The sequence below is a fragment of the Polistes fuscatus genome, unplaced genomic scaffold, assembly GCF_010416935.1.
Source record: "Polistes fuscatus isolate 324 unplaced genomic scaffold, CU_Pfus_HIC Scaffold4, whole genome shotgun sequence".
NCBI lineage: Eukaryota > Metazoa > Arthropoda > Insecta > Hymenoptera > Vespidae > Polistes > Polistes fuscatus.
This window is the reverse complement of record NW_025113118.1, coordinates 13369646-13396062: the sequence shown is the minus strand read 5'-3', so window position 1 is coordinate 13396062 and position 26417 is coordinate 13369646. Positions and strand designations below refer to the sequence as shown.

Sequence of the window (26417 nt, the reverse complement as noted above, 5' to 3'; positions counted from 1 at the left end):
GTATACAGATTTTTATCAATCGAATCATTTGTAGGTTTTGATTGTTTGATTTAAAATTGCAATTTACACACGAAGAATATTTAAATAATTATAATACGAAACTATATCCTCTATTTCATAAGCATAAATTGTCTCAATTAAATAAAAAGTATTTAAAAATCACATATATAAATTTTGAATAAAATACGACCATTTAAAAATAAATCATTTTTTCATCATATTAATCTTACCGGCTTGTGATACTATTAATCTATTCAATTCGCATTTAATGAGTGATTTACAATGTTATTTTGTAAAAGAGTATGCAATAATCACTCAGATATACAAGGAATATAATTTATATATTCATTATATGTAAAACTAGACAAAAATGGATAAATTATTAATATAATAACGGAAAAATCGAAAGAGATTCTACATAATCTTGTTGGTATATACTATTCCATATGTAAATTTTGATTTTGTAAAATAAAACATTGAAAAAACAAAAAATAAAATTATATAAATAAAAATAAATATGTAAAAAATAATTTTAATATTTAAAAAAAATACTCTCTTATTGCCAAATATAACGGATGTGGGTCTAACATTTTAGGGACATATTTTTTTTTAACGGGATAATATAAATAAAATAAAATGAAATAAGAAAAAACTAATACAATAACAATAATAAAATATTTCGAAAAAAATAACAGAAAATGTTTGAATGTGTGCATTTTTGCAACTTATCGATTTTGTAACTACCTATTGATTCTCTAATATAGTAGATTTGTTATTAAACACACACACACAAACATCTTCTGCCATATATTACGTACAAATAATACAATTTGTTATTGCTACTTTTGAAAAATACACCTTCTAAGTACAACCATAAATAAGACACGCTCCTCGCGGTCGTGTCTAAAATGGAAATTTTTCTATCGGAAAATGATCTTTCAAAAGAACTTTGAAAAGTGGAAGAGTATAAGATAAAAGAGGCATTTTCCAATTAAAAGGCACATTTAATGATACATCGACGATGACAAAATAATTGTAAATTTTTAACAAGTATGATTATATAGTGTTTTTGTAATTGGAAAATGCCTGAAGATACTTGATACTTTTTGTCTAAAAACATTTTCTTAAGAGTAACAAGTAATTATAAATTTTTTTATATGTTCGTAATCTCAAATGTAATAAAAGAGAAATATTTGACAAAGAAAGGTTGCTAATCCTTAAGTTTCTATGTAACACTACAAAGGAAAAAGAACATTATTAGCATCAGTAAATATTTCATTTTGACAATAAGAAAAATGTTTTGTCACTGTCTGTGTTATGATTTAGTTAATCAACATTGCGATGCAGATGTAAGCAACCTTTTTTCGCTAAAGTATTTTAAGATTGTTATGATAATATATATATATTATCGTCACACCATTCTTATGTCAATAAACTATGAATCGAATAAAATATTTAAAATCGTATGCATGGATGTTTTGAATGACTGAAATTAAATGTATTCTTATATAGTAGCTTTCCTTGGCTTTTTCACACATTAGATGTCATTCATTCAAATATAAATCAAATATTACACTCTCATCGTAACACGATCATACCTATTTGAGCAAGCAGATCTCATAAATACTCCTTAAAAGAATGAACGATAAATTGGACATTGCTAAAAAAAGAAAAGGGGAAGCAGTTATGCAATTTTAAAGTTTTAACATCGAAAAGGTATAAGAATAAAACTTGTAACACTTGAAAGAAAAACCAAACTGCATAATATAGGTATTCTATATAATTCTAAATATCAGATATATATATAACTATTACTTTTGTATCATTTAATTCTGTTTTAAACAATTTCCAAAGAATAGATTAAATAACAATAAACATACCAGAATTTTACGAGATTATTTCATGCAACAATGACAAAGAAGTTAGCCTTCGTTGTAGAATATATGAATATTAAATAATCAACAACAATGATTTCAATTGACAAAAAGTATCAATTAATTTATTTGATTAAAGTGCCTCACACAATGAATATTTATATAAATAATTGTTTGAATTAAATATCTCTCATAGAAGCACTCTACTCATCATTTTGATAATTATACCAAGCAATATAGTACACATCATATATTATATGTCAGAATTAAAAACGACCATACTCGTTTACTTGCGTGCGCGGATGCGTTGTGTTTGGAAATTTATACCGAAAACTAACTCAAATTTAACAAGATTCGAATTCGTAAATGTAAGATTAATAAATATATCTTATAGAAATGAATATATGAATAATTTGAATACCAAGGACTTTTATGAGATCTGTATGCTGGGACAGAAAACATACGAATTTAGAGAGGCAATATAGTAAAAGCATGGATTTCACCTGAATTCATAGATTTGTATACTGTGTTCTGGAACGTGCCTTAAATTCAATGATTGATACCTACAATGATAATAAATAATCTAATAACAATCATATCGTTTATTTCATTAAACTAATAGTATATGTATAAACATATAATTGCTTTTTTAAAAATATATCGTTCAACAGAGAAAGTATTTTGAAGGAGACGTATTTTGTTGAGCTATCAAACTGAAGCATACGCACGTTTTAGATTATCTAGTTTGATTATATAAATAAATCTAATATTTACTTACCATTCAGAACTTCGATGATAATAAAAACCTTCGATTGTTGCAGCAGACTTTTGGAAGCAAATATAATAAAAGCCTGCGAATGAAGCTCCATTAATATCTTTGATAGTATGGTCAGGAACTAAAAAATGCTCCTTCCATCTCATAAACACAAAGTCTGTCCCTTTTAATGCCTCGTAATCAAATGTGTCAGAGTTAAAAGTTTTGGCGTATTGACAGAAAGATTCAAATTTGCTCTGAAATAATAGAAAGTAAATGATATTTATAATTGCGCTTGGTACATTTTGTTAAAGATATATATAGAATATTGAAAAACAAACCCAATGTTTCTTATCGACATCTTCATCCGCATCCCATTTACGAGTTAAAAATGGATATTTTTTGGAAATAATTTCACCATCAAAGAATGTGGTTAACGTGGGGAACTCTTCTGTAAGACCTTTTATTTTAAGATAACCACATAAGTAGCTGTTTTCCTCATCCACATGCTAAAACATAAATGCGATGCAAACTTATGGAAAGGGAAGAAAATTTGAGCGAACCATTGGCTACATACATTTCTCATAGGATCGAATAGATAGAGTAATAATAATATATGTATTTCTTGTAAACATCAATATTTAGAATATGACATTGACACCCTTAGGCAATTAAAAAATTGAAAATTCGTCTCAAAAGTAGGAAATATATTACATCACGGAGATATTAGAAAAATAATGTATCAGTATAGAAGAAATAATATATCGCGAAAGGAGAACGTATTTAACGTATTGATAATATGAACTTTATCTAAAGGGCTTAGATATTATACTAATTATTAATAATACTCTCATTTGATGTGCCATTTTAAAATGAAGTGACAAACTAAGATAAGAAAGAGAATAGATAAAGAAGGTGACGCGCAATAAAGTTTCGCAAAATTTGTCATGTAATTTCGAGAAAAATGAATAACTAACCTGTAAAACAACTTCAACGTCGTAACTATTGCCCTTGGACTTTTGGGATCCTTGAAAGCGCGAACCGTTGTAGAGCAAAGATTTGGTAACACCCGGCTGCTTCGAATTAGCAGGCGGCGGTGGAATTACATCGACTTTCACCGGCATTCTCGGCCAAAGTGAATGCTTTCTCAATACTTCTTCTTGTTGACCGAAGAACTCTACATCACAAGATTCGCGCAATGACTGCCGGTAATTTGAAGAATATGGCTGTATTTATATGAAGCCTCGAACCCAGTTGTACTTCCACGGATTTGCTCGTTTTTTCTTTCCTTCTTTCATTATTTTTATCAGGATATTTTAATTCTACAAATTTTCTTATTTATGCTCACCATTTTTTACATTCCAAGATCGTTCAATACGTTCCCAATTTTCTCAATGACATGTTTTTATTCAATTTTACTATCCTATATATATATACAGGATATGTGCTAAAGGTAAAGTAAAAATGGCGGGATTTGAAAAATTATTTAAATTATTTATGAATTACAGCACAATTATTATATAAATTACTGTATAGATTATTATATACATTTTTCACATTTAATATCGTATAGTACAATATTTTTCAATCTAGAATATTATAATATATATTATATGCTGTATTATTGAAAAGACTTTTATTTACAAACTATCTTACAAATAGTTTTTATATATACATATTTAGAATTACATTTGATTTATGTTAAAATAAAGGAATATTAACTATTAAAAAATTTTTAAAAATAGCACCCTACCCTAATACATATATTAAATACTTTAAGTACAATGAATACGTGTGAAATTTAATTATATAATATTTTGACTTTTAAATGTATATAAAATATATATGTTGTTTGTAAATGAAAAAAACGCGAGTAAGAATAGATATTAATGATGCACATAATATTATTTGCCCTCTTATCGTGAGATAATATTTTATTCTATGCTGTATTATCTTATAAATAATGAGGAAGCACAATTGAATAAAGATGTATTAGAAAAGAACCCATCTAAAATAGATGTGAATTATACAGTGATAATAATGATTTAATTAAATAGATTTATTATTTACTTATTTCTAAACACGCACGCACACGAGTACTGTAATATAGATTTATATATACAACAACTTATTCATTATTTTCAATATTGTACGGATAAACAAATAGATTTTGGTGAAAATAAAAGTTCTCTGTTATACCTTAAACAAATTGTACAGGAAACTTGAGAATTATTAATAGCTGAATTTTCCAGATTTAGCCAAGGTTTAGAGTCGCAGATGTTAAGTTTCTTTCAAAGATAAGCTGCAATATAAATTTCTGTATTAGTATAGTAAATAGTATTTCAGTTTGAACAGATACATTCTTCTCTTTACAATTAAATTACATAAAACCTATCCAATAGACTTTTACATGGAGAACATTATAAAAAATAAAAATGAACTTGTTTGACTGTTGACTTCAATGGGCGATAATAGCGGATTAATAATTTGATAGATGTATAGCGAAAGTAAGTCAGTTATCTTACCTAAGTTCACATTTTCCATTAAATCCATTGTGCGAAATCATCTTTAAGAATTGTATATAACTATCAGGAAGTTGACTCTCTTGAGCACCTTTAATAATTGTTTCTCTGAAATGATAGAATACAGATAGGTAGAGGAAGGAAGAGAAAATGGTGATAAAATAATACATACAAATAAAGAGGCGATGGTAGTCTCTCGATTGGCAAGCACATTGGTTTGATATAGTTAGCTGGTACAATAGTTTGCTGATATACTCTACATTTCAAAACATCACCGCTGGGAGTTTCAACATCAACAGTTAATGGAAAGTATATATTGTCCATAACACCCTCTTGACAATCTAACGTAGAAAGATTACATTGATCTAATTCCCAAATTGCACCCCATACAGAAGAGTTTTCTGTAGGAACTATCGTTGCTGCTGCTCCTCCCCATCTTTTAGAGTACGTTATAAAATCAAGTCTGTAATTCTAGAAAATTTGGAGAAATAGTAACAACTGCTAGACCACTCTCTCAAATGTTTCTACGTATCGTATACAGACGTATACAATTTAATTATAAAAAGAACAATGTATCTGCTCAATTTACTTTTAAGCGACCAATATCCTTTCGTACTGCTGTTGGATTATTAAAGTGAATTCTTTTCGTTAACAAGTTGCTGCCATAAGCAAAGTATAAGAATGTACTTGCCATCTTGCGAGAATATTAGATCGATCAGAATTACAGCGAATAATTAATGCAAATAAATATGACACGACAAGAAACATTGAACGCAAATTAACGATGAGTAAACAAACGGAAGATAAGGAGCTACAATTAATGTCGACTTAAGTGCCACCTAGCGGCCAACCTTGACAATTTTCGACCCCTTGGAATATTTTATTAATGCTGCATTCTACGCGAAGATAATGTTGAATGGAGAAGCAAAATTGTTACTACTAACTTTTCAATAACACATGTGCAAAAATGTCAGATAAAAACAAGAGAAAATCTCGTCGAGTGTATTTCGCTAAGGAAAAAAGTACGGTAAGTGTTAATTATTTATAATATTATTAATTAAATTATAATCAATCATATTACATTTTTTTACAGAAACAAGCTATTGAATTTGTACAAAATAGGTTAAGTAATAATAAGAGAAGTTGGGATAACGAAAACTACGAAAAGAATCACAAAATAAGACAACATTGCACAAGTACGTCATTGCAAAGGATATCGGATTATGTGTCTTTTACAGGATTTTCTAAAAGCTTATTTATGTTAGAGATTAGGTCACATTTAGGAAAACAAAACTGGAAGCATATACAACATTTATATCCACTCCTATTAGATTATTCTAATGAAATTGAGTATTTAATCTGGCGTTACGCATTAATTATTTTTTTGTATAGCCCTAATAGCGATTTATCCAACTTGCAACAATTTTTAGAAATCTGCGTTGGTAATCACAGACTGAACGATAGAAAAGAATTGGAAAGATTATTATTATTACAATGTAGGAATTTGATCAATTCATAAATAAAATTATTGACCGAAAATATGAGCTATTTAATTATCATAGAACTATGTAAAGAAAGTGCTATTAAAGTGAAATATAAAATAGGAATAATTTATATGTAATCAATTACAAAAATGCTATGCAATGTATAACGCACCTGAATTTCCAGCGCAAAAGTATTGCAATAGTCTGGACATAAATTGATTACAAGGAATCAGAAGAGAAGGATATGCAAGAGCAATATATCTTTATGCATTTTTTATAGTATTTTATAAACAGAAATATTTGTAACAAACTAAAAAAAACTTATAAATTTGTTCATATTTTAAATATCACTTTTCCTTTTTCTCTTCTTCTTTAATTGATTATGATAGATAAGAAAATTTGTCTAATAGACAGAAATCGCTTCTTTTGCTATACACAAACAATTTGATGCACTGTAAAAAATATATCAAAGATACTTTTTTTTATAATTTGTAACTTACACACGTTATATTTTTTATGAGCACCGTTTATGCGTTATCTGATTGCTTTCTGTCCCTTTTTCGAACGAATTAGATCCCAAGACATTGATGACACGTCAGACTTTGTACACAGATTCATGATAATTTCTGCCTTTTTACTTGCTCGTAAGGTTCCCAAGCACGTACCAATTGCCGTATTGTAAATAGGTGTTCCGTTCTGTATATAAATACATGCATGTATTAACAAGAAATATGAAAAAAAGAAAAAGAAATTTGCGTTTGTATTTACAGAGCTTTTATGTCGCCATTCTTGGTTTCCGCCCATTTCATGACACTTTCCAAGTTTTGGTACCCTTCCTGCTCCTTCCATGCACAGCATTTGTCCAAGTATCAACTCATTTTTTGCCGTTTCATACCACATCTAGGTATACAAAAAAAAAAGCTATTGTTAAATATTACACCACAAAGATCCAGTTGTTGATGTCGCTTTGATGGTTATTATTTGAGATTTTTATTTTCGAATTCTTACTTGTGATTTGATTCTTAAACATGGGGCTAAAATGAGTTTGGAACCTCTAGTTTTGATATCTCTTTCACTTTGAATACATAATGTGGAATTAGTAAGTCTGATTTGATATTGATCGACGTAATTACGTTTCCTCGAATGCCAAGGTTGCATCAATTTTTGATCTAACTTTGACCATTTGTCTTTTAGCTGACTTTCGTTATCATCCGGTAACACTAATTCAGGATAAACAACTTTGAGATACCAAGCGAAACTCTTGCAGTTTAATTTTTTTCGTAAAGCAACTCTACTAGAAATATCACCGTAATCTATTTTTTTGACATTTCTTATAAAATAATCTTTGTACTCATCCATCCATACATAGGCAACACGTAGAGAATTTTTCAACATTGTATCGTATTGTTGGTTACTACCATATGGCCTGCGTCTTCTAAACACATGACCCACTCTAGAACATGGTATAAGTTCAATACTTCCACCGCACATCCATATCTGTAAATAATACCATTTATTTCTAATTCGTGTAATAATTTGGACTATATTGCATCAACTATTATACATATCTATAGATCTTTATCTTACTCTGAAGGAGATTTCTAAATTTTCACCACCCCAAATGTCCATGCCAGGATCATATTCTCCTAATTCCATAAAATATGATCTGTCGATAGCAAATAGTCCCCCTGCCATTGTTGGCGATCTGTCGATAATAATTTGGAATAATTATATAAATAATGTCTATTTTTTAATAGATAAAATTAATCAATAGATATATTTATCAATAGGTATTTTCTTTTTACTTGATAGGTTTTACAAAATCTTCCTGAGTGATTAATGTACCGACAGGCAAATTGTCCCATTTAAAGTGCAGTCCCCAATTAAAACCTCCTCTGACCAAAGGACTACCAGTATATTGGAATGTATCCGCATTTATAATATCTATAACTGGCATAGGCACGATAGTCCTTGAATATTTTATTCTTGAAAGAAGAGGTTCTATCCATTCTTTATTTACTTCAATGTGACTGTCTAAAAATATTAAAACGTTCCCTGTTGCCTTTCTCGCACCAAACATTCTTGCTCTAATCAATCCTTCCCTTTTTTCAGTTTTAAACAATTTAACTTTGCCATTAAATTTATTAATGTAACGTTTTATTTGTTCGTGCAACATATCACTCTCGCTATAATCGTTCACTAAAATAATTTCATGTAATAATGAAATTGGTGTTCTTACGATCAAAGATTCTAAAGATCTCATGAGCGTTGTATAATGTTCATTGTAGAAACAAATGACGATGCTAGCATTTGGCAAATTATTTTCATACTTTTGCGTTTGACACAATTTATATCTTGTGTCTAGTATGTCTCTGTAAAAACCAATATTATCTGATACCAAGATGTTAAAAGAATAATTTTTGTACCCTTCATCTCTTTTTCGTTGATCTTCGAAATTCCTCACCATTCCTAAAGTATCTAATCCTAAAGAAATATATTATGATAAGAGGTACAAACCATTAATAAATTATTATATAATATAAATATATGGTAATTTATAAGGATATTTACATCTACTTTATTTAATAATACAAAAAAATACAAGTGTTATCTTACCATCGCCTAATGTTACAGCAGGTTTAAGTGAAACCGCTTGTAAATGATGCAACAGCTTGTCGCTGTTTTCATAATTATTTATGCCTATCAAAATGTAAATAGATATCTATATACATATTATTTATTGCTTATTATGAGGATAATACGCTTATTATTATACCTTTACTAAAATTTTTGGTGTTTGTTAAGGCTTGTAGAAAATTGAATGAAGGTAATGATGATTCAATATTTTTATTTCCTTCATTATGGGAGAGCGTAGAATATAGATATAAGCTCAGTATCCATGTCAGCGATGCCATCACAACCCCAGTTAGAAATGCAGTGTACGTCGTTGGCATAATCTAATGTTGAGGATAAAATATTTGTTTTTTTAATAGATTACTATATTGTTCCCATTTTGCATATTATTCATATGAAATATATTTAAATGTGTGTACTTACTGCGATATAATGCCACCTTATGTGTATATCCCTTTATATTAATACAAATCGTTACTTTGTATGAATTACATTGAAATACATATTTTCAGGTTATGTGACAAAAAGGCTGTACAAGAATTGGCACGGAAATGGACATTACATATAGAAAATAGAAAATAGAAAATAGAAAAATATCAATGTGATATGTGGATATGAGAAAACATGTAACAGAGCACCATATAGCGTAATGACATTCTCTTATTTTCGTTATTTCTTAATACTTTATGATAAGTTTTCAGCGCATGCGTAGCGACTCGATTTAGTTTGTCGATAGGTATCGACAATCGACAATCAATAGCTAATCGTAGTTATTTCGGAAAATATATATTTTTATAAAAATTCAATTCTTAGTTTGTCAGTAATTCTCTTTAACGATTCGAGTACGAATGATCGACCATTTTTCATTGTATAAAAGATACTTTATGTATTTATTAAAGTTTTCAGCAATAACAATGTATAAAACAATATAATTATAGATACATCACCATTAAAATATAAATATTCATTGTTTATATTATCTAACCAACATTCGTGTAACATCATAACATGTATACAAAATTCGTATCTTCTTGTAAAATACGTATCGAAATATGCTATATGTATATATGATTATATGAATATATGCAATATAATAATAGTTATGTTAAGGATATTTTGATTGTCTAGCGTTAGGTTGTTTCTTTTTAATAAGCGATACGTTCGGAACTGTTAAACTGTCACTAGGTTCTTGAAAACTTATTCCAGATGAATTGGTAGGAAGAGAGTTAGATTTATCGGTATTAGAATTAGAATTTTGTAACTTGGGCGTCGAGGTTCTACCTTTAAATAGAACCGCTTGTTCCGTACTTTTACTAGCTTCTTTAATAGATATAGAAGATACATCGCTAAAATCCAATAAATTTACGATCTTAGGATCCACGTGTTTTTTATTTGGAGAAATGATTCTCCTAGCAGTATTTAAAGGCGTTACGTCCGAATTAGAGGAAGAACTTAGAGCACTTGCTTCTCGTGTTTTTTTCAAAGTTGTTATAGCCCAACTAAGACCTAATTGTTTGAGCGCTGTTTCCATCTCCTCGGACGAAGCGTATTTAAGTAAACTCGAGGATGGTGTACTAGTAATTTCTGAAATTCCAGATAACTCGCAAAAACTATTTGAACTGGTAGAAGATGCTTTATCTTTTTCGAATCTTTCTTGTAACACCTCTTTTGTTTCTTTGTCAGATGTATTGCACTGTAATTGTTTGTTAACTTTCTCTTTAACCGAATCTTCTAATCCAGTCGCATTATCTGTCCTTCGATATTCTAGATGCATCTCATTTTGCGTTCTTCGCGAAAGATTCGCCTGTTCGTTTTCTTGCAATTTAGAAGCCAACATCTCTCCGGTCGACTTTTTTGCGAAAGAAGATGAAGAAGCTTGGGAAATTTTCTTACCTAAAGAACCTTGAATGGGTAAGGGTGCTACGTGAATAGATGGTTTAACAGTGACCGATGATTTCGTTGTTTGTACTTCAACTGATTTTTTAACTGCTGATTTTTCTCTCTGCGATTCGTCCGTCACAAACGATTTGGCTGTCGAACTTTTCATAGTTACGTGACTTTTATTTCCTGTATCTGGTGTATCGAATTCTATTATCGTTGACAACTCATGACCCATAGATTCGATTTCTGTTCTATAATTGAATATACAATTTAAAGACAAATTAATATTAATAAATTAATAAGACATTTTGAAATTATTCACATACTTATAAAATCCACTGTGTAAGGTAACCGGTGGCTTATTTCTTCCATTCGTGCGATGTCCACAGGCCAAAGATGGTAATACTTTAGATATACCAACAGATTCAGATTCGGAAACTACATCTTTCTCCGACTAGAAAATATATACATACATTTTTATTAATAAATAATTTAATTAACAAATATTGATCAAAATATAACTATAATTTACCTCGACAGTAATGTCAGTAGTTTGTACCGGAACATTATTATTTCCTCCATTTTTGGAAGGACTACCAATCGACTTGGAACTATCAGGTTTTGTAAGTGGAAATACATCTGTATTTTCATAATCAGCAATTTTTCTAAATACAGGCATACCAGTCGATTTACTTCTACTTTTTTCTAAAATCTCTTTTGAAAGTTCTTCGATCGTATTATCGTCTTGAGTCGGAATTTTAACTGGAGGCCACGAATTACGTTCTTGTGTAACAGTTGTCATAGTTGCCGATGATTTATGAGGCATTTGAAATCTGCTTAGCTTTATATTTACTTTTTCTTCTTTTAATATTCGTGGCTTAGATTTAGCTTTAGACGAGGTAAGCTTATCGCTGATATGTTCAACTGTTGTACTTACTGAATGATCTAATTTACTTTTAGTTTGAGAATGTACTGATTGATTTTCTGTATCTTTAGATAGATCTTTATTAATAGCTTCACCTTTCATAATAGCATTCTGTGATTCGTGAAGAGTTTTAGCAAGTTGATAATGTATTGCTTCTATATTTTCTACCAGTCTTTGAACGTTCTTCATGCTACTTTGCATTTCCGGATGTAGTTTCATAGAACTCATTTCATCCTGAGGACTTATTACAGAAAGTTCCATACCTAAAAAGAAGAAAATTTGCAAATAGTAAAGGTTTAAAAAAAAGAAAAAAGAAAAATTAAATAACCAACAGTTTAGTTATTCTCAGCATACCTCTCTGTTCGCTTCGAACTTTTTCAATAAGATCGGTCAAAGAAGCTATTCTCTCGGTACAAGTATTTTGAAGATCTTCATATCTCTTGAGAATTTCTGGACAATTCTTGAGAGCAAAATCTTGAATATCTTCTAGTTTAATGTGTAATAATTTGCATTGAGGATTTTGACAAGTACACGATTTAGGTAAAGATGGTAAATATTGCGGATAAAGACTTTGTGCCAATGAAATATCTTTCTGCTTTTCATAAACAGGCGAATATGTATCTTTGTTGGTAAAAGATGTTGTTGTATCGTCAAGTTCCTCGCTATATCTAAGTACCTTACCAATTTTCTCAGTATGAGGTATATTGGAAGGTATCTTCATAGTGCGAGGAGAAGGAGTTTCTGGCGTCGATACAGGACTGATATCTCTTTTTGCTCTTTCTATAGTACTGAACGTTGAAAAATCTAACATTTCTAAAATTGGTGTAGTACTACTTGCAGTACCAATTGGTCTCTTAGGTGCCAAAGGTGGTGGACTAGCAAATGACGTAGAAGTGTCTGAAATATCTCTTACTTTGATTACTTTTTTTTGAGATTTGATAACAGGAATTTCGTATGGTTCACGTACAGATGAATTTTGTGTATTTAATGAAGAATACATTGCAGAACTATCCGTGCTACTATCTATAGTTGGTTTTTTATCGTCAGGAGGATCTACATTAACATCTAAACCATTCTTTTTGAACTGAATGTTAATTTTGCGTGGACTGCTACGACAGGAGCTAGGTAAGGATTTAGAAAATCTTTTTACGGGAGAAGAGGTTTTACTCGGTGGTGCAGAATGCGATTTTTGCATTGCCTTCATTGACGTTCGTTTAGATAATGTGCGTTTCTTTTTCTTCGGGGTAACTTTGACTTCTTTATTATCGATATCAATGATGACGCCAGTAATCATAGAATTATTAGAACCGCTACTACTATTTTCTACTTCAGGAGTAATGACTGTAATTATTGGCTCGATCGGATAATGTTTAGTAGAAAGTTCTTCGTTGGTGCTTATTGCATTGGTCGCATCATTGCACGTAGCTTTTATTTCTACTTGAATACCTTTATCCTCGGCAATACCTGCATCTTGTAATGTTGATGTTTGCACAGCCATTTCACATTTCGTTGATTCGCTCGTTTTTTTAACTTTCTTACTGGCCTCCTTATTATTATTATTTTCTCCATTGGACATGTTTATTAATGTTACTTCGGGAGATAGACACGTCTCTCGATGCATTTTCTTCTGAGTCTCGTCAGATTTGTCAGGTTCGGTTAAGGATGTCATACTTGCGTAATAAATGTCATCTGGCAAGCTCGCACCAAATTCTTTTAATAATAACATCTTCTGTTTCTCAACTTTTTTCAACATATCCAGTATTAACTCGTCGCGCGATATCTTTTGCCTTTTATCCTTGCTTTTTGGTGACTTAACCACTGGTACATGGGGTTCAACAAAGTGTGCTTCCTTCCAAACACCTTCTGCTTTTTTATCATGATTTTCAGATTGTTTATCTGCTTTAAGGGTAATTATTCTCTCCATAAGGTTTGGGCAATGGCTCGCGCAACAACTTTTTTCAGCCATAGCTTCAAATTTTCGACATAACTTTTTTTTATGTTCTTGTTGTAACTCTTTCCTACGAGATTTTCGTAACTGTACATCATTCATCTATCAAACAAACCGATTATACTTTAAATTTATAAGTATGTATATATAGAGGGATAAAGGGAGAGAGGGATAGAAATAATACTTACTGGATCACGTTGAACATCGCTGGCTTTTAATTTTCTTTCTTCGGACGAGAGATGATCTAAACTTTTCATAAGCGTTTGGTAGTCGGATCGTACTTTTTCTCGTAAAATTGCATCATCACCTCGTTTCTGAGAAGCTAGTTTATGAGTTTCGGTCGCATGAGACTCAATACTTTCGGTACGTTCTACCTCTTTAGCTGCATCTATTGCATTTGGCTATAAAATATATAAATATTGATATAAAAATAAACCTTATATACTATTATGAAGTAACCCTAAAATATTAAATTTCATCTTAACACACAAACCTCGTTTCTTATATCCAATCTTTCGACTACGTCCAGAGGTCTATTATAATTATTTCTTTGACGTGTACTATGATCATACAATTGCACTTTACTATCTCTTAAGGACGTATGATGTTTTGGAGTTCTAATACAAGTTGATTGATCGCACACATCAGAAAAATATGAAGAGTCGTCGCTAAGAGAAGGACTGTCATTGCTTAGTAAATCCGATGAATCTTGTATGTAATCTCCTGGATTATATCTTAAATAAAAAACAAAATTCCATATACAATGTTCTTTAAAAAAAAAATGTTGCATATATTAAAACGTACTTTGCTAATTTTTGTGCTTTCGTAGAAATGGTTAAGATGGGTACTGTCTGTCGTGGACTTTTATCGTCCTGAGTTTTATGATCCGTATGTCCAATATTATCAATATTTTCTAATTTTTTGTCAGATTTACTGGTAGTAACGCATTTTTTCGATGCTTCATTTTGCATGCGGATTTTTTGTCTAGGTGAAAGTTGCAACGGCAAAAGGCTCTCTTGAGATTCTTTGTTAATCTATAAAAAAACAAAAAAATTATGCATGTAGATACTAATAGAAACTATAAACGAAACAAGTATAATACCTTTTCGTTGATTTTAGTTTTTTTCACAGGAGATTTATTAGAAGCAAGTCTTTTAAGTTTTTTCTTTTTAGCAGATTTATTTAGATTTTCATTAGTTTGATCTTGTTGACAAGACGTTCCGTTCTCTTGACTGAAATTTCTACACGAATCGTCCTGCTGGCTGGCAGACTTTTTAGAAAGTTCAGCTACCAAAGATGATCTTTTATTTTCCAATTCTCTAACCTGCTGCAATCTTTGTCGATGCATAGCATGTTGGTCATCCTTTTACACAGGTGTTATTTAATTTTTATAATGGCCTTTACACGATAAGTTATCAAGACATTTTAATGCTCTGTGCGTTGAAATATGTAATAATACAAAAATATATTATTTACCTTTGCCGAACTTTTTAATAGTTCTAAAGCTTCTTTGCCTCTTTTTAAAGCAGTTTCCCTATTTCTATCAGTTTCATCTTCTATATTCGCTAGTACTTCTGATTCTAAAACAGCAGCCAAGTGTGCCTGACCAATAGTTTCCATATCTTCTTGATACTTTTCTTGGATCTCCATAATTTTTCTCTCGTGAAGACGTTTAAGTTCAAATTTGTCATCTTTTTCTAATTTTCCTAACTCTTGTTGCGCAATATTTTTAGCTCTTTCCAAAAGTCTATTAGATATTTCTTTCGATTGCTGTCTAACCTATACATAAACGTTTCCATACATATACAAATAAAACATATGAAAGATAGATATAAACATATAAAAGATTAATCATTATAGAAATATAAATGATATTTCGTAAGATAATTGATTCATAACGCACTTGTTCTAGACGCAATCTTCGTCTACGGTCGCGTTCATTTTTCTTAATTTGGTCTAAATCCGACAATACTACTCTTCCACGGCGTATATTTATGGGATTTCCACTGACGGTGACGTTTATTGACATCTTTTTACCATAAACAATTGAATTTAATCATTGAACTGTTCTTTATATTGATAAATAAATGTTCGAAATATATTAAATCTGACATACACAACACAGCGTTACTTCCTTCTTATTCGCATTCAAATTAACATTTGAAAAATGATAAAAAGTAAATCTAAACGATCGTTCGCGCCTTTCTCCAATGAACGTATTTCGGTAAACGGACCAATCGGATGTCGACGTAAACTCAATTTGATTGGACGAAAACAACTGTTTACTTTCATTTTTTCAAATTAGAAAATGCTCAATGCAACCTTGCAATTATTCTTAATATCCGATTGGTTGAAATTGCGGTGCATCTTCTTTTTAAAGAGAATTTTGTTTTTTAAAAAAGCATTTTTCATGAAATTAATTTCAAATCGTTTTGTTGAATTTTTTGATATTGCTTAGTTGCATTGAAATTTAACGTTAATATCATACATATTTATAATTACATATCAAATGCATTATTAATCGAGGTATTACTCGTTTGAGATCATTTCGAAATAGTTTACTTGAACATTCAAAAAGTTTTGCTTTTGAGCTTTGATACAAGATGGCATAAGATGATTAGATAACATAGAGTATATTACCAAAATGCACGAAAGGACGTACATATATATCTTCCCTTCGATCACAAATGAGAACAGTACAGATGAAACAATACTGATACAATCATCTACCTCGTTACATTTATTTTGCTTTATTTTCAGATTAACTTGTGCTGTGCGCTTCGAAATACAAACTCACGACGGCGTCCAATCAAACCTCGAACGAGAGTACGTAATATATATACATACACATATACATATATATATTTATATATAACAAAAAAATATTATATAATATATATATACATATATATAATTTCCATAAGCATCGAATCATTTTACAAAAGATACGCGTATGATCCACGTATTCGTTTTATTCACAAATAAGCATTTTACACGATATTTATGTTAGTTATTACTACTACTACTATTACATATCGTTGCTGCATTCTTGTTGTACAATCATTATTAAACATGATTTGACATTTGTAAAAATGCTATTCGTTGACAGACAAAGACAAATCTGAAGAAATATGGAATTTATGAAGCTTTTATGTTATAAGAATAATAAAGTAATAAAACAGTGTAGTAGGATAGGCGATGTGCACTCGAGTGCACGTTCCAGTGCATATAGATGTGCACGTGCATACGCAGGTACGTAGATAGGCGTGCATATCACCTATAATACACACATACAAGTTTCTACATTGAAGTTCTAGGTCATCATGCAAGAAACAAGATCACGTTCAAGACTCGATACGAGGACTGCGCTAATCGTATTAATCCTAGCTACATTATTATATCATTCTTGTTTTATAAGTAAGGGTAAATTTGTTCTCCTCCTTTTTTTCATCTCTTTTGACATTAATTTCTACGAAATCGTCATCTTCATCTTCGTACATCGTTTATAAACACACGTTTGCCACACACGAAATTGCCACAATCGTGAATAAATATCATTAGGTATATTTATGAAAGTTATACTATTACGTCATTATCTATAAATAAAGTTGTTAATGTTTGGATTATGCGACAATTATATGATCTATATATAATATATTCAAGGCAATAAGTTTCTATGACATGATATTGCAACGTTTTACAAGTAATTATTTTTATTTATCTATTTGTTTTCAATTTATGAAGATTTTTTTAACGGGCAATAATACGATTATCGTATATAAGTGATCAGATAACGTCAAAAACAATTATTTCTATTTTCTTGTTTTTACGAGATTGACGTTAAAAGTTTAATTGTTACGTCATTTTATCTATAAATGTGTAGTTGCTAACATTTGAATTATGGAATAATTAAACAAACTACGTATATATTATAATTTATTAAAGGCGATCAATGCTTATAATATGAATATTGCAACATTTAATGATTAAACATATTTCTTCATTTTCATGGAACTTTTTTTAAAGTGCAATGATAAAATAATTTCCCCATTTATAAGTACATATTATCGCATTAAAAGGTCAGATAATAAAATATTAATCTTATAAAATAGATACAGTAGTAGTACGCGGTAGTACGCGTCCGAACACTACACGGTCAAGAACACTTTTTTGCGGCTCGATCATACCACATACACTTTTACTTTTCCATCTTATGCCTTAAATTTATCTTTATTTTCTATCGTCAATCGTTAATCATCGAGTTAATCATCGCGGGATGTATTTCATTAAAGCAGGATTAACGACCTATTTATTTTTATTATTAATTTCCTTTGTTTTCTCAGGTAAACCCAACGAATTTAGTTTGGGACTAGAACTAGAACTCGTACAAGTGGTAAATATGACTTTTTTCTATCTATAGGAATTTTCGATAAGATTCGATAAGAGAATGTTAAGGAGATTTCAAGATTTTATATATTTCTATATAATCATTTTCACATAAACGAACATTCGGTCATTATTTTATAGATAGTTTTTCCTTGTCTTATCAAATAATAAATGAACTCTAGTTCGCATAATCATAGCGTATTAAATTGTTAATACAAATTTATTTTGAAATTACAGTTATTCAGACATGGAGAACGAGCGCCACTTGCTAAAGAAATGTACCCCAACGATCCTCACAATGGGTCTTCTTACGAACCATGGGGGGTCGCTCAGTTGACTAACGTAAGTATTAATGAAATCATTTGTAAATTTGATACCTTTTTTGACTTAAAAGTTTTCATATGAAAAACAAAGTAAATACTTTTAAAATAAATGTATTTTTCTTACTCGTTCTTATAGGAAGGAAAAATGCGTGAATATTCGATCGGAAAAATGTTGAGGCAACGCTACAATAATTTCTTGGGCGATTTATATCATCCTAAAGACGTATACGCTCGTAGCACGGATATCGATCGGACTAAAATGTCCCTGCAATTGGTTTTAGCAGGTCTTTATCCACCATCGGATAAACAGAACTGGAACCCCGATTTACCATGGTTAGCTATTCCTACGCATTATGCACCAGAAAGAGTGGATAATTTGTTGAGGCCTCAAGCTTGTCCAATGTTGGTATTTTAATTAAAAATCATTTATACGAAATATAAATAACAAAATATATTTGATTGAATTATAATGTTGCAGGTACGAAGAAGCTTTAGAAGAAGTAAGGCAATTAAAAGAAATACGCGATAAAAGTGAAGTTTATACGGATGTATTAAAATATCTTACAAACAAAACTGGTATGAATGTTACAACTCTCACTGCGGCTTACGAAATTTTTAATTTATTGGCAGCACAGGTAATATTTCATTTATAATTCAATCGCGTTCATATTTTCACAACCATTCAAATTGATTATTATATTATCTTATTTCAGAAAGCTATGAATCTAACGTTACCAGAATGGTGTACCGAGAAAATTTATAAAAAGATGGAGGATATCGTGTTTCTCGAATATGAGATTCGTTCGTATACAGCGACATTAAAACGTTTAACCGGTGGCATGTTGATCAGACAATTTATAGAAAATATGAATATAAACGAAAAACGAAAGAATCCTCGGAAAATTTATCTTTATAGCGGTCATGAGATTAATATAGCAGCTTTTACGAGAGCACACGATATTCATATACCCAAGTTACCTAGTTATGGATCAACGATTATAGTAGAAAAATTACGTAATACCGAAGGAAAACTTTTTATTAAGGTGATATTATTTTATTATTGTTACTCTTCTTAAACTTATAATAGATTGCTCTAAATATTTATATAGTATATATATTATATATTATTTTATTTTATTAATAGATGCTTTTGTGGACTGGTGTGAGCGAGCAATTAATTACGCTTAAACTTAAAAACTGTGATGAAATTTGCCCAATAGATACATATCTAGATATAGTGAAAGACGTTATTCCTTCTGACGATGACATAAATTGCTATTGGGATACGATATCAAAAGAAGAATTGAAAAATCTATTTGTCGAGAAAATATATCTTAATTAATGAACATCATTTTGTGCCAATTAAAATGATTTCATCGCATTGCAATATTATCGATTAAGAAAGAACATTCAATTCTCAATGTTAATTTATTCATTATTGATTATTAATTCCATTCAATATTTTGTTGTTATTTATAATAAAGTATTATAATCGAGATTAATATTATACAATTTTAAAAAGAAAATTTATAGGTCACATGATTTCAAGTTTAAAAGTGATTGGATGAGAAGTCCAAGCTTATTCGTAGAACGAGATCCAATTACCGTTCAGACAAATATATCTTACCTAATACTATGTTACTCAATCGGTATTATCGTTAGTTATTTCGAGCATTAGTTTACGTATACATAATCTTTATAAATAATATCAATTAAATGAAATTGATTATATATCTATATATATATTGATAGAATAAGATAGAATAGGATAGAAAGGAATTAGTAGAATAAATAACGCACATTCCATGTTATCAAAGAATATTATCATGTTTGCGATATCCTTATCCGTTGTGTCAAAATATTCCTTCCACGATAGCAGACCGTATGTTACTAATTTATTACGAAACTATCTTGATCTATTTCGTTCAATCGAATATATCTTAGAATACACATTTACGAATGCGTTATTATGTGAAAGTGTGATTAACAATTATTGTATCATAGTCTCGAAACGTTGATCAATTTATTTTCAGGTTAGGAAGTATATTTTTAATCAATGGACAAGAATAGATAGGATTCTTGACCGATAATACACATGCACCTTCCACATGATGTATTTTCCAGCAAATTTGAAGACATTTTTGTTCCTACTTCTATGGAGATTAATTTCTGTTTTCGTTGTACAAACCGCACATGTGCCAGACGAATACTGGCAATCGTTGGAAGTTGCCCATCGTCTTGCCTTTGGATATGGATTTCTCACCTGGGAATGGACTGCGAAAATCCGTAGCTATGTCTATCCATTCTTGATAAGTTTTTTATATCGGATATTAGCCAATTTTTCTTTAGACTCTGTTATTACTCTAACGCTACTACCAAGATTATTCCAAGCTATGATTAGTGCTTATGCCGATTATAGATTTTATAAATGGACCAAGAACAAATGGATGTTATATAGTTTATGTATTAATTGGTATTGGTATTATTGTGCCACACGCACACTCATTAACTCGTTAGAAACTGTTTGTACTATCATAGCTTTATCCATGTTTCCTTGGCGCAACGCTAATATCAAAAGCGCTAGATACCTATGGGTAGTTGGTTTTCTTTGTACAATAAGACCAACTGCTGCTATCGTGTGGGTACCCTTATGTATATATCATTTATCTACCAGTTTACAAAACAAAATATTATTAATTTGTCAATACGGCATGGTTGGTTTTATATATCTATTAGGTTCTGCGATATTAGATAGTTATTGTTACAAAAGTTTGACGATCTCTTGGTGGGAGTTTTTCCGTTTAAATGTTCTACAATCAATAAGCGATATGTATGGAAAAGAACATACATTGTGGTATATATTTTCCGCATTACCTGTCCTTCTAGGACTTCATTGCGTTACATTCTTAGGAATGCTTCCGCAAATAATAAAACGTCCTAAACAATTTCATAGAGAGGCAGTAATGTTGGTAGTTATTGGATGGACGCTTGGTGTTTATTCTTTATTGTCTCACAAAGAATTTCGCTTTCTATTACCGCTCCTGCCAATGTTCATATATATAAGTACAAGTTGTACCATTCACGTCAAAGTAATTTCTAGAGAATTATTGAGAAAGATATTTTTATATATTTTAACGATAACCAATCTAATTCCTGGACTTTACTTTTCTTTGATCCATCAACGTGGAACGTTAGATATTATGAATATCTTACAAAACGATTTGATTAATGAAAATTGTACATCTGTAAATATATTATTCCTAACACCCTGTCACGCCACACCCTTATACAGTCATTTGCACATCGACGTGCCTATTAGATTTTTGACTTGCGAACCTAATTTTACAAATTCTAATGACTACGTAGACGAGGCGGATCAATTTTTTGAAAATCCAATGCTTTGGATTAGAAATAATGATTTACAGAAATATGGTGTAATACCAAGTCATCTAATAATGTTTGATAATATTCCATCAAAGATAAAAGATTTTCTTGAAAATTATAGATTATTAAGCAAAGTTTTTCACACTCATTTTCCACAATCGAATTATGGAAAATATATAATGTTATACAAACGTATAGATTAAATAACATTTATTAAATGAATAGATTAAAGTTAACATTACTCGACCTATTATAATTAACTATAACTTTGCGTAAACAGTTGTTTACTTGAAAAAATAGGCAGTAAATATAAAGTGGTACTTAAAAAATGATAAAACATAATCTCACTTTAGAAATGATATAATACTTAATTTTGATGCTATATGGTATAATGTTTTCGCTTTTTGAATGTTGTAACTTTTGATTTAACTACAGAGTAAATCTGATAATAGTCACGAATAGAACTTTCGAATAATTATTACGGAAGAATGTGGTAAAAGTTTTGATTTATTTGATCATAGCACGATGTACATTATATATACGTTATTTATTATTACGCGAATAAAAATTGTTCGACGCGATAAGGTAAGGAACATACCGAGATTTCTATGTACTTATTTTTAAATTAGATTAGGATGCAGCGGCTTTTTTGTTTTTTAATATTAAGGATAGACAAATTGGAAGATTTACATTTTATAATTTGTGCTTTTCCATGACTGAAATGATGCGCGTGCGAATGCGGATGAGCAAAGTACGTGAGTACCGTTAGTTCAGAGAAGGAAAGAGAGAGAATTTCGAATCTGAAAGACCTGTCGTAGGAACGATAATGTTTTTAACGGTATTCACGGTAGCACCGAATACGCCAAAACTTGATTAACCGTACAGTTAAATTTGATCAACATTTATCTAATTGTAAGTGAGCATTTTCAACGAATGATTTTTATTCTGTTATTATTGAAGCTAACAATAATCCTTTATCTTGTTACTCGATGTTATTTCCTTCTTCGAGAAATTGAAGAAAAAGATTCGATCGAATGATTTATTAAAAATAGATTTTGATCTCTAGCCGTGTACGAACGCGCACAATTGATTTAAAAATATAATATTATTGTGCAAAAGACGCGTGCAAGTATCATAGAACAGAGAACGCATATCGCCATCTTTTACGTTCGCTTACTCGAACGGCATTTTCTCATCATAACTGGATCGAAGGTAACCCGTTATTACTTTTTTCTCTCTTTTTCTTGTTTGTTTCTGAATAAATTCCATGCACGATTTCAAGTTTTACGCGCGCGCTCGGAAACGATAAGAAAGTCAATCCCAATTTATATTCAAGTTGAATTTGTATTTTTGTATCTTTTAGGAGAATAACATTAGCTACATAATAACCGAGTAGAGAAGAAGACGGATAAAATTTATTATTTGTTTAAGAAATATATATGAAAGAAACAGTTGACATATTATACGCCCGTTTTCTAATATAACGTAACATACGCTCTTCTAGACATCCAAGCAATTATGCTTTCTATAACTTTATTTTCATCTTTTCCTGCTAGGATTTATAATATGGCGGCTGCGACTGGAAAAGATTTGCAAGAGAGAGAGAGAGAGAGAGAAAACAGTAATAATTTTTCGTCGCGTTAAGGAGGGAGGAGCGGCTCGATTAGAAAATGAAAGAGAGGGAAATGGATTTGATGAAGAGGAAGAAGAGGAAGAAGAAGAAATAGCAAAGGTAGGACACGATCATTAACTATCGCGGATGGAACGGATGAGACGAAGCAAAGTAAGGTAAGGTATCTCGCGGTCGTATGCTCGTAATCGAAGGTACAGTAAGGTGGTGCAAGCGGGATGGAAGAAAATATAAAGAGGGGATTGACTACATGGAGTCAACGTTCCGAACGGGTCACCGACCACACACTCCCTTTCTCTCTCTCTCTCTCTCCATCCTTCTACCTCCCTTCTCCCTTCTTCTACGTTCACTGTTCTTTCTTTCTCTCTCTTTCTTTCTTTCTTCTCTTCTCTTCTCTTCTCTTCTCTTCTCTTCTCTTCCTATCACGCTCGCTTCCTCAGGAATACTACTCATCGTACATACCACTCTTTATAAAACTTGATTTCGACTCTATCCCTACTTTGTAAAGATATGAATCGAGAGCACTCCCTTTCGTCTATGTCCCTTCTTCTAATAACTATTCGACGTTTCTCAATCTCTGGTATACATATATACGAAGGAAAAACACCTACTCATGAAATTGCGGTTATAACGTATTAGCGAGGGTGTTTAATATCTCTCTTTGTCATCTTGAATATATTTATATGTAGTAATCGTAAATAGGTTTAATTGAATGGGTGTTTGGAAGACGAGTGCGTCTATGTTACGCTTTATAAATATTTATAGGAAAACGTAAAAACAATGAATTATTTTTGAGGATTGATACAACGAGAAATTAATTGGAAATTTGATGAAATTAACATAAAACATAGGTAAGCCCTTTTTCTAGACATCCATTCAATGGCAATTTAGTTAATTCCACGCTAATCGATAATGTTTTCGATTGTCTTTTTAATAGAAAAGGAATGAAAAAGGATAGAGAGTATATAAACTTACAATTAGTAATAATGATTCGAAAGCGCTATATACAGAAGGTAGAACACGAAAGATACATAAATATATCTACGAAGAGAAAGTTTCGGTGCAATGTTGGTGAATCCGTTCTCCTTATATACTTCCATGGCATCCGAAGCGGATTCACTCAAGAGTATAGTTTCGTAGTTCTTAGAGAAGGCTCATCATCCTTTGAACGATGATTCTAGTCGTTCCACTTTGCCGTTATATTAATTAATATTCGCACGCCGGTAATCAAATGAAAGTTTATATCTTTGTCTCTTCCCATTTTTCCAAACGATTTGAGAAAGAAACGTTTAACAAAAATATTAGCTTTAATTAGAATATCAACTAGTAAACACATTCGGATATGATTTATCGACGACCGAGGTAATATTTTCTATTTAGATCTTTTTCGTTTCACTTTTCTATTCGCGTACTACATTTTTTATTTTTCCTAATTTTGCATGGTTTCTTCGTTCAGCCCTTGTCTTAATTTCATTGATCAAATTTGATGACTTTGAACGCATAGCTCGATTCTTGGGCAAGTATTGCCAACGAAATAGTTGAAAAATTACGCAATTTCGGTGACGTAAGACCGTCCCTTTCTCCCAGAGTCTCACCGTCGATATCCTTGATCCATCTACCTAGCCTTCACCGTGCGCGCCTTCGTTAGTTAATTGTCAATGCTAAATCGTTCACGTTGAGAGATCTTTATTTCATTGGCGGATATCTCGTCTTACATGATCCCGATGCACGAGATGTACGAAATGCACGAAGTGCACGAGTATATACACGGTAATGTACTTTGGAAGGATTAAAAACTACCTGCTATGTTTGTTTTTTTTTTTTTTTTAAATATTTTTAAATATTCATGATTCGCGTGAATTATCTGAATACTTAAGTACGACGGGGATTATTATAATATTATTAACATTTGATTATAATTTCAAATACGAGAGCGTATCAAAACGATTGGAAAGGGCCCGGAAAAAAATGTTCTTTTCCCGATGAACAAAATGATCAAATGTGATCGAGTATACGTATATAGATACTTGAATGTTTTGATTTAAGTACCGATATACAAGAAGCAATGTACTTGGGCGAGGCAGTCCAGAGTCCGGGTATAGTAGAGAAAACCGGCTTCTCGATGACACCGTCGTAAGACTTTGCACTCGGAAATTAGACTTTGATCTTAGCTCGTACGATTAGCTTCTCCGCTTATACTGCGGTTTTATCGAAATTAGCGAATCACGAATTACGAAGAAAATGAATAAATACAATAAAGATTTGTATGAGATAGAAAAAGATAAAAAAAAGAAACAATCTCAAAGACATTTGGAGTTGGAAATAAAAGAAGATGAGAAAGAGGGAAAGTTTGAGCACACGATCGAGAGGAAAGATATTTTTGAAATTCGTAGTTTTCTCATTGCTTTTGCCATCGCGTTGGTTTTATGGACCACTCGAGGATGCACTTGTCTACTTCTAAACGGTCGTTACACGCAACCTTTCCGTGCTCGACCAATCGTAGTTGGGGAGCAACAGGTGAATGACCAATCGGGTGCCGTCGTCATAGGCGTAACGATACCACCGGCTTTACTTGCCAAGCGCCAAGTACTTAACTTCCAAAGACGTTTTACACCAGTTCCCTCTCTCTCTCTTTCTCTCTCTCTCTCTCTCTCTCTTTGAATATACACCTA

General features: G+C 31.0%; 7 protein-coding genes and 1 long non-coding RNA gene across 20 annotated transcripts; 4 read left to right on the top strand and 4 right to left on the bottom strand.

Annotated features, from left to right (window-relative positions):
- Nucleotides 1-1526: 1526 nt before the first annotated feature.
- LOC122521121 (glucose-induced degradation protein 4 homolog) lies at nt 1527-4056 on the bottom strand. The gene is made up of 4 exons (XM_043641587.1): nt 3606-4056; nt 2970-3137; nt 2653-2885; nt 1527-2437 (listed from the first exon to the last, which is right to left on the bottom strand). Exons 1-4 carry the CDS (start codon nt 3750-3752, stop codon nt 2374-2376), a joined length of 612 nt encoding a protein of 203 aa, XP_043497522.1. The 5' UTR covers nt 3753-4056; the 3' UTR covers nt 1527-2373.
- Nucleotides 4057-4544: 488 nt separating this feature from the next.
- On the bottom strand, nt 4545-5954 carry LOC122521446 (gamma-glutamylcyclotransferase-like). 2 transcript variants are annotated; one of them, XR_006304768.1, is made up of 5 exons: nt 5740-5954; nt 5323-5621; nt 5154-5258; nt 4828-4930; nt 4545-4636 (listed from the first exon to the last, which is right to left on the bottom strand). XR_006304768.1 is itself a non-coding variant. In XM_043642197.1 (4 exons), exons 1-4 carry the CDS (start codon nt 5842-5844, stop codon nt 4909-4911), a joined length of 531 nt encoding a protein of 176 aa, XP_043498132.1. In that variant the 5' UTR covers nt 5845-5953; the 3' UTR covers nt 4721-4908. The 2 variants fall into 2 exon arrangements, 1 of the variants encoding a protein (XP_043498132.1); XM_043642197.1 differs by lacking the exon at nt 4545-4636 and having other exon boundaries at nt 4721-4930; nt 5740-5953.
- LOC122521442 (polypeptide N-acetylgalactosaminyltransferase 35A) lies at nt 5171-9820 on the bottom strand. 7 transcript variants are annotated; one of them, XM_043642190.1, is made up of 9 exons: nt 9692-9820; nt 9411-9591; nt 9251-9334; nt 8440-9118; nt 8222-8339; nt 7643-8131; nt 7403-7534; nt 7135-7330; nt 5171-5258 (listed from the first exon to the last, which is right to left on the bottom strand). In XM_043642190.1, exons 2-8 carry the CDS (start codon nt 9586-9588, stop codon nt 7169-7171), a joined length of 1842 nt encoding a protein of 613 aa, XP_043498125.1. In that variant the 5' UTR covers nt 9589-9591; nt 9692-9820; the 3' UTR covers nt 5171-5258; nt 7135-7168. The 7 variants fall into 7 exon arrangements, with proteins under 7 accessions (XP_043498125.1, XP_043498123.1, XP_043498121.1 ...); XM_043642188.1 differs by lacking the exon at nt 5171-5258 and adding an exon at nt 5534-5621; XM_043642186.1 differs by lacking the exon at nt 5171-5258 and adding an exon at nt 7003-7063.
- Nucleotides 6016-7385, top strand: LOC122521447. Its single transcript, XM_043642198.1, has 2 exons — nt 6016-6177; nt 6244-7385. The coding sequence occupies exons 1-2, from the start codon at nt 6118-6120 to the stop codon at nt 6667-6669; spliced, it is 486 nt and encodes a 161-aa protein (XP_043498133.1). The 5' UTR covers nt 6016-6117; the 3' UTR covers nt 6670-7385.
- Nucleotides 9544-9854, top strand: LOC122521448. Its single transcript, XR_006304769.1, has 2 exons — nt 9544-9679; nt 9781-9854. It is a non-coding gene; the product is annotated as an uncharacterized LOC122521448 (long non-coding RNA).
- Nucleotides 9855-10127: 273 nt separating this feature from the next.
- LOC122521439 lies at nt 10128-16758 on the bottom strand. 4 transcript variants are annotated; one of them, XM_043642178.1, is made up of 10 exons: nt 16685-16758; nt 15499-15801; nt 15125-15385; nt 14827-15056; nt 14516-14756; nt 14211-14423; nt 12429-14124; nt 11682-12337; nt 11476-11603; nt 10128-11400 (listed from the first exon to the last, which is right to left on the bottom strand). In XM_043642178.1, exons 2-10 carry the CDS (start codon nt 15670-15672, stop codon nt 10374-10376), a joined length of 4626 nt encoding a protein of 1541 aa, XP_043498113.1. In that variant the 5' UTR covers nt 15673-15801; nt 16685-16758; the 3' UTR covers nt 10128-10373. The 4 variants fall into 4 exon arrangements, with proteins under 4 accessions (XP_043498113.1, XP_043498112.1, XP_043498111.1 ...); XM_043642177.1 differs by having other exon boundaries at nt 16663-16739; XM_043642176.1 differs by lacking the exon at nt 16685-16758 and adding an exon at nt 15926-16193.
- LOC122521444 (venom acid phosphatase Acph-1-like) lies at nt 16757-20542 on the top strand. 3 transcript variants are annotated; one of them, XM_043642194.1, is made up of 8 exons: nt 17162-17274; nt 17340-17439; nt 18366-18415; nt 18646-18750; nt 18868-19133; nt 19210-19366; nt 19445-19774; nt 19876-20542. In XM_043642194.1, exons 1-8 carry the CDS (start codon nt 17221-17223, stop codon nt 20071-20073), a joined length of 1260 nt encoding a protein of 419 aa, XP_043498129.1. In that variant the 5' UTR covers nt 17162-17220; the 3' UTR covers nt 20074-20542. The 3 variants fall into 3 exon arrangements, with proteins under 3 accessions (XP_043498131.1, XP_043498130.1, XP_043498129.1); XM_043642196.1 differs by lacking the exons at nt 17162-17274; nt 17340-17439 and adding an exon at nt 16757-16848; XM_043642195.1 differs by lacking the exon at nt 17340-17439 and having other exon boundaries at nt 17140-17274.
- Nucleotides 20522-23823, top strand: LOC122521443 (GPI mannosyltransferase 3). The gene is made up of 3 exons (XM_043642193.1): nt 20522-20613; nt 20765-23327; nt 23672-23823. Exon 2 carries the CDS (start codon nt 20840-20842, stop codon nt 22316-22318), a length of 1479 nt encoding a protein of 492 aa, XP_043498128.1. The 5' UTR covers nt 20522-20613; nt 20765-20839; the 3' UTR covers nt 22319-23327; nt 23672-23823.
- Nucleotides 23824-26417: the final 2594 nt, after the last annotated feature.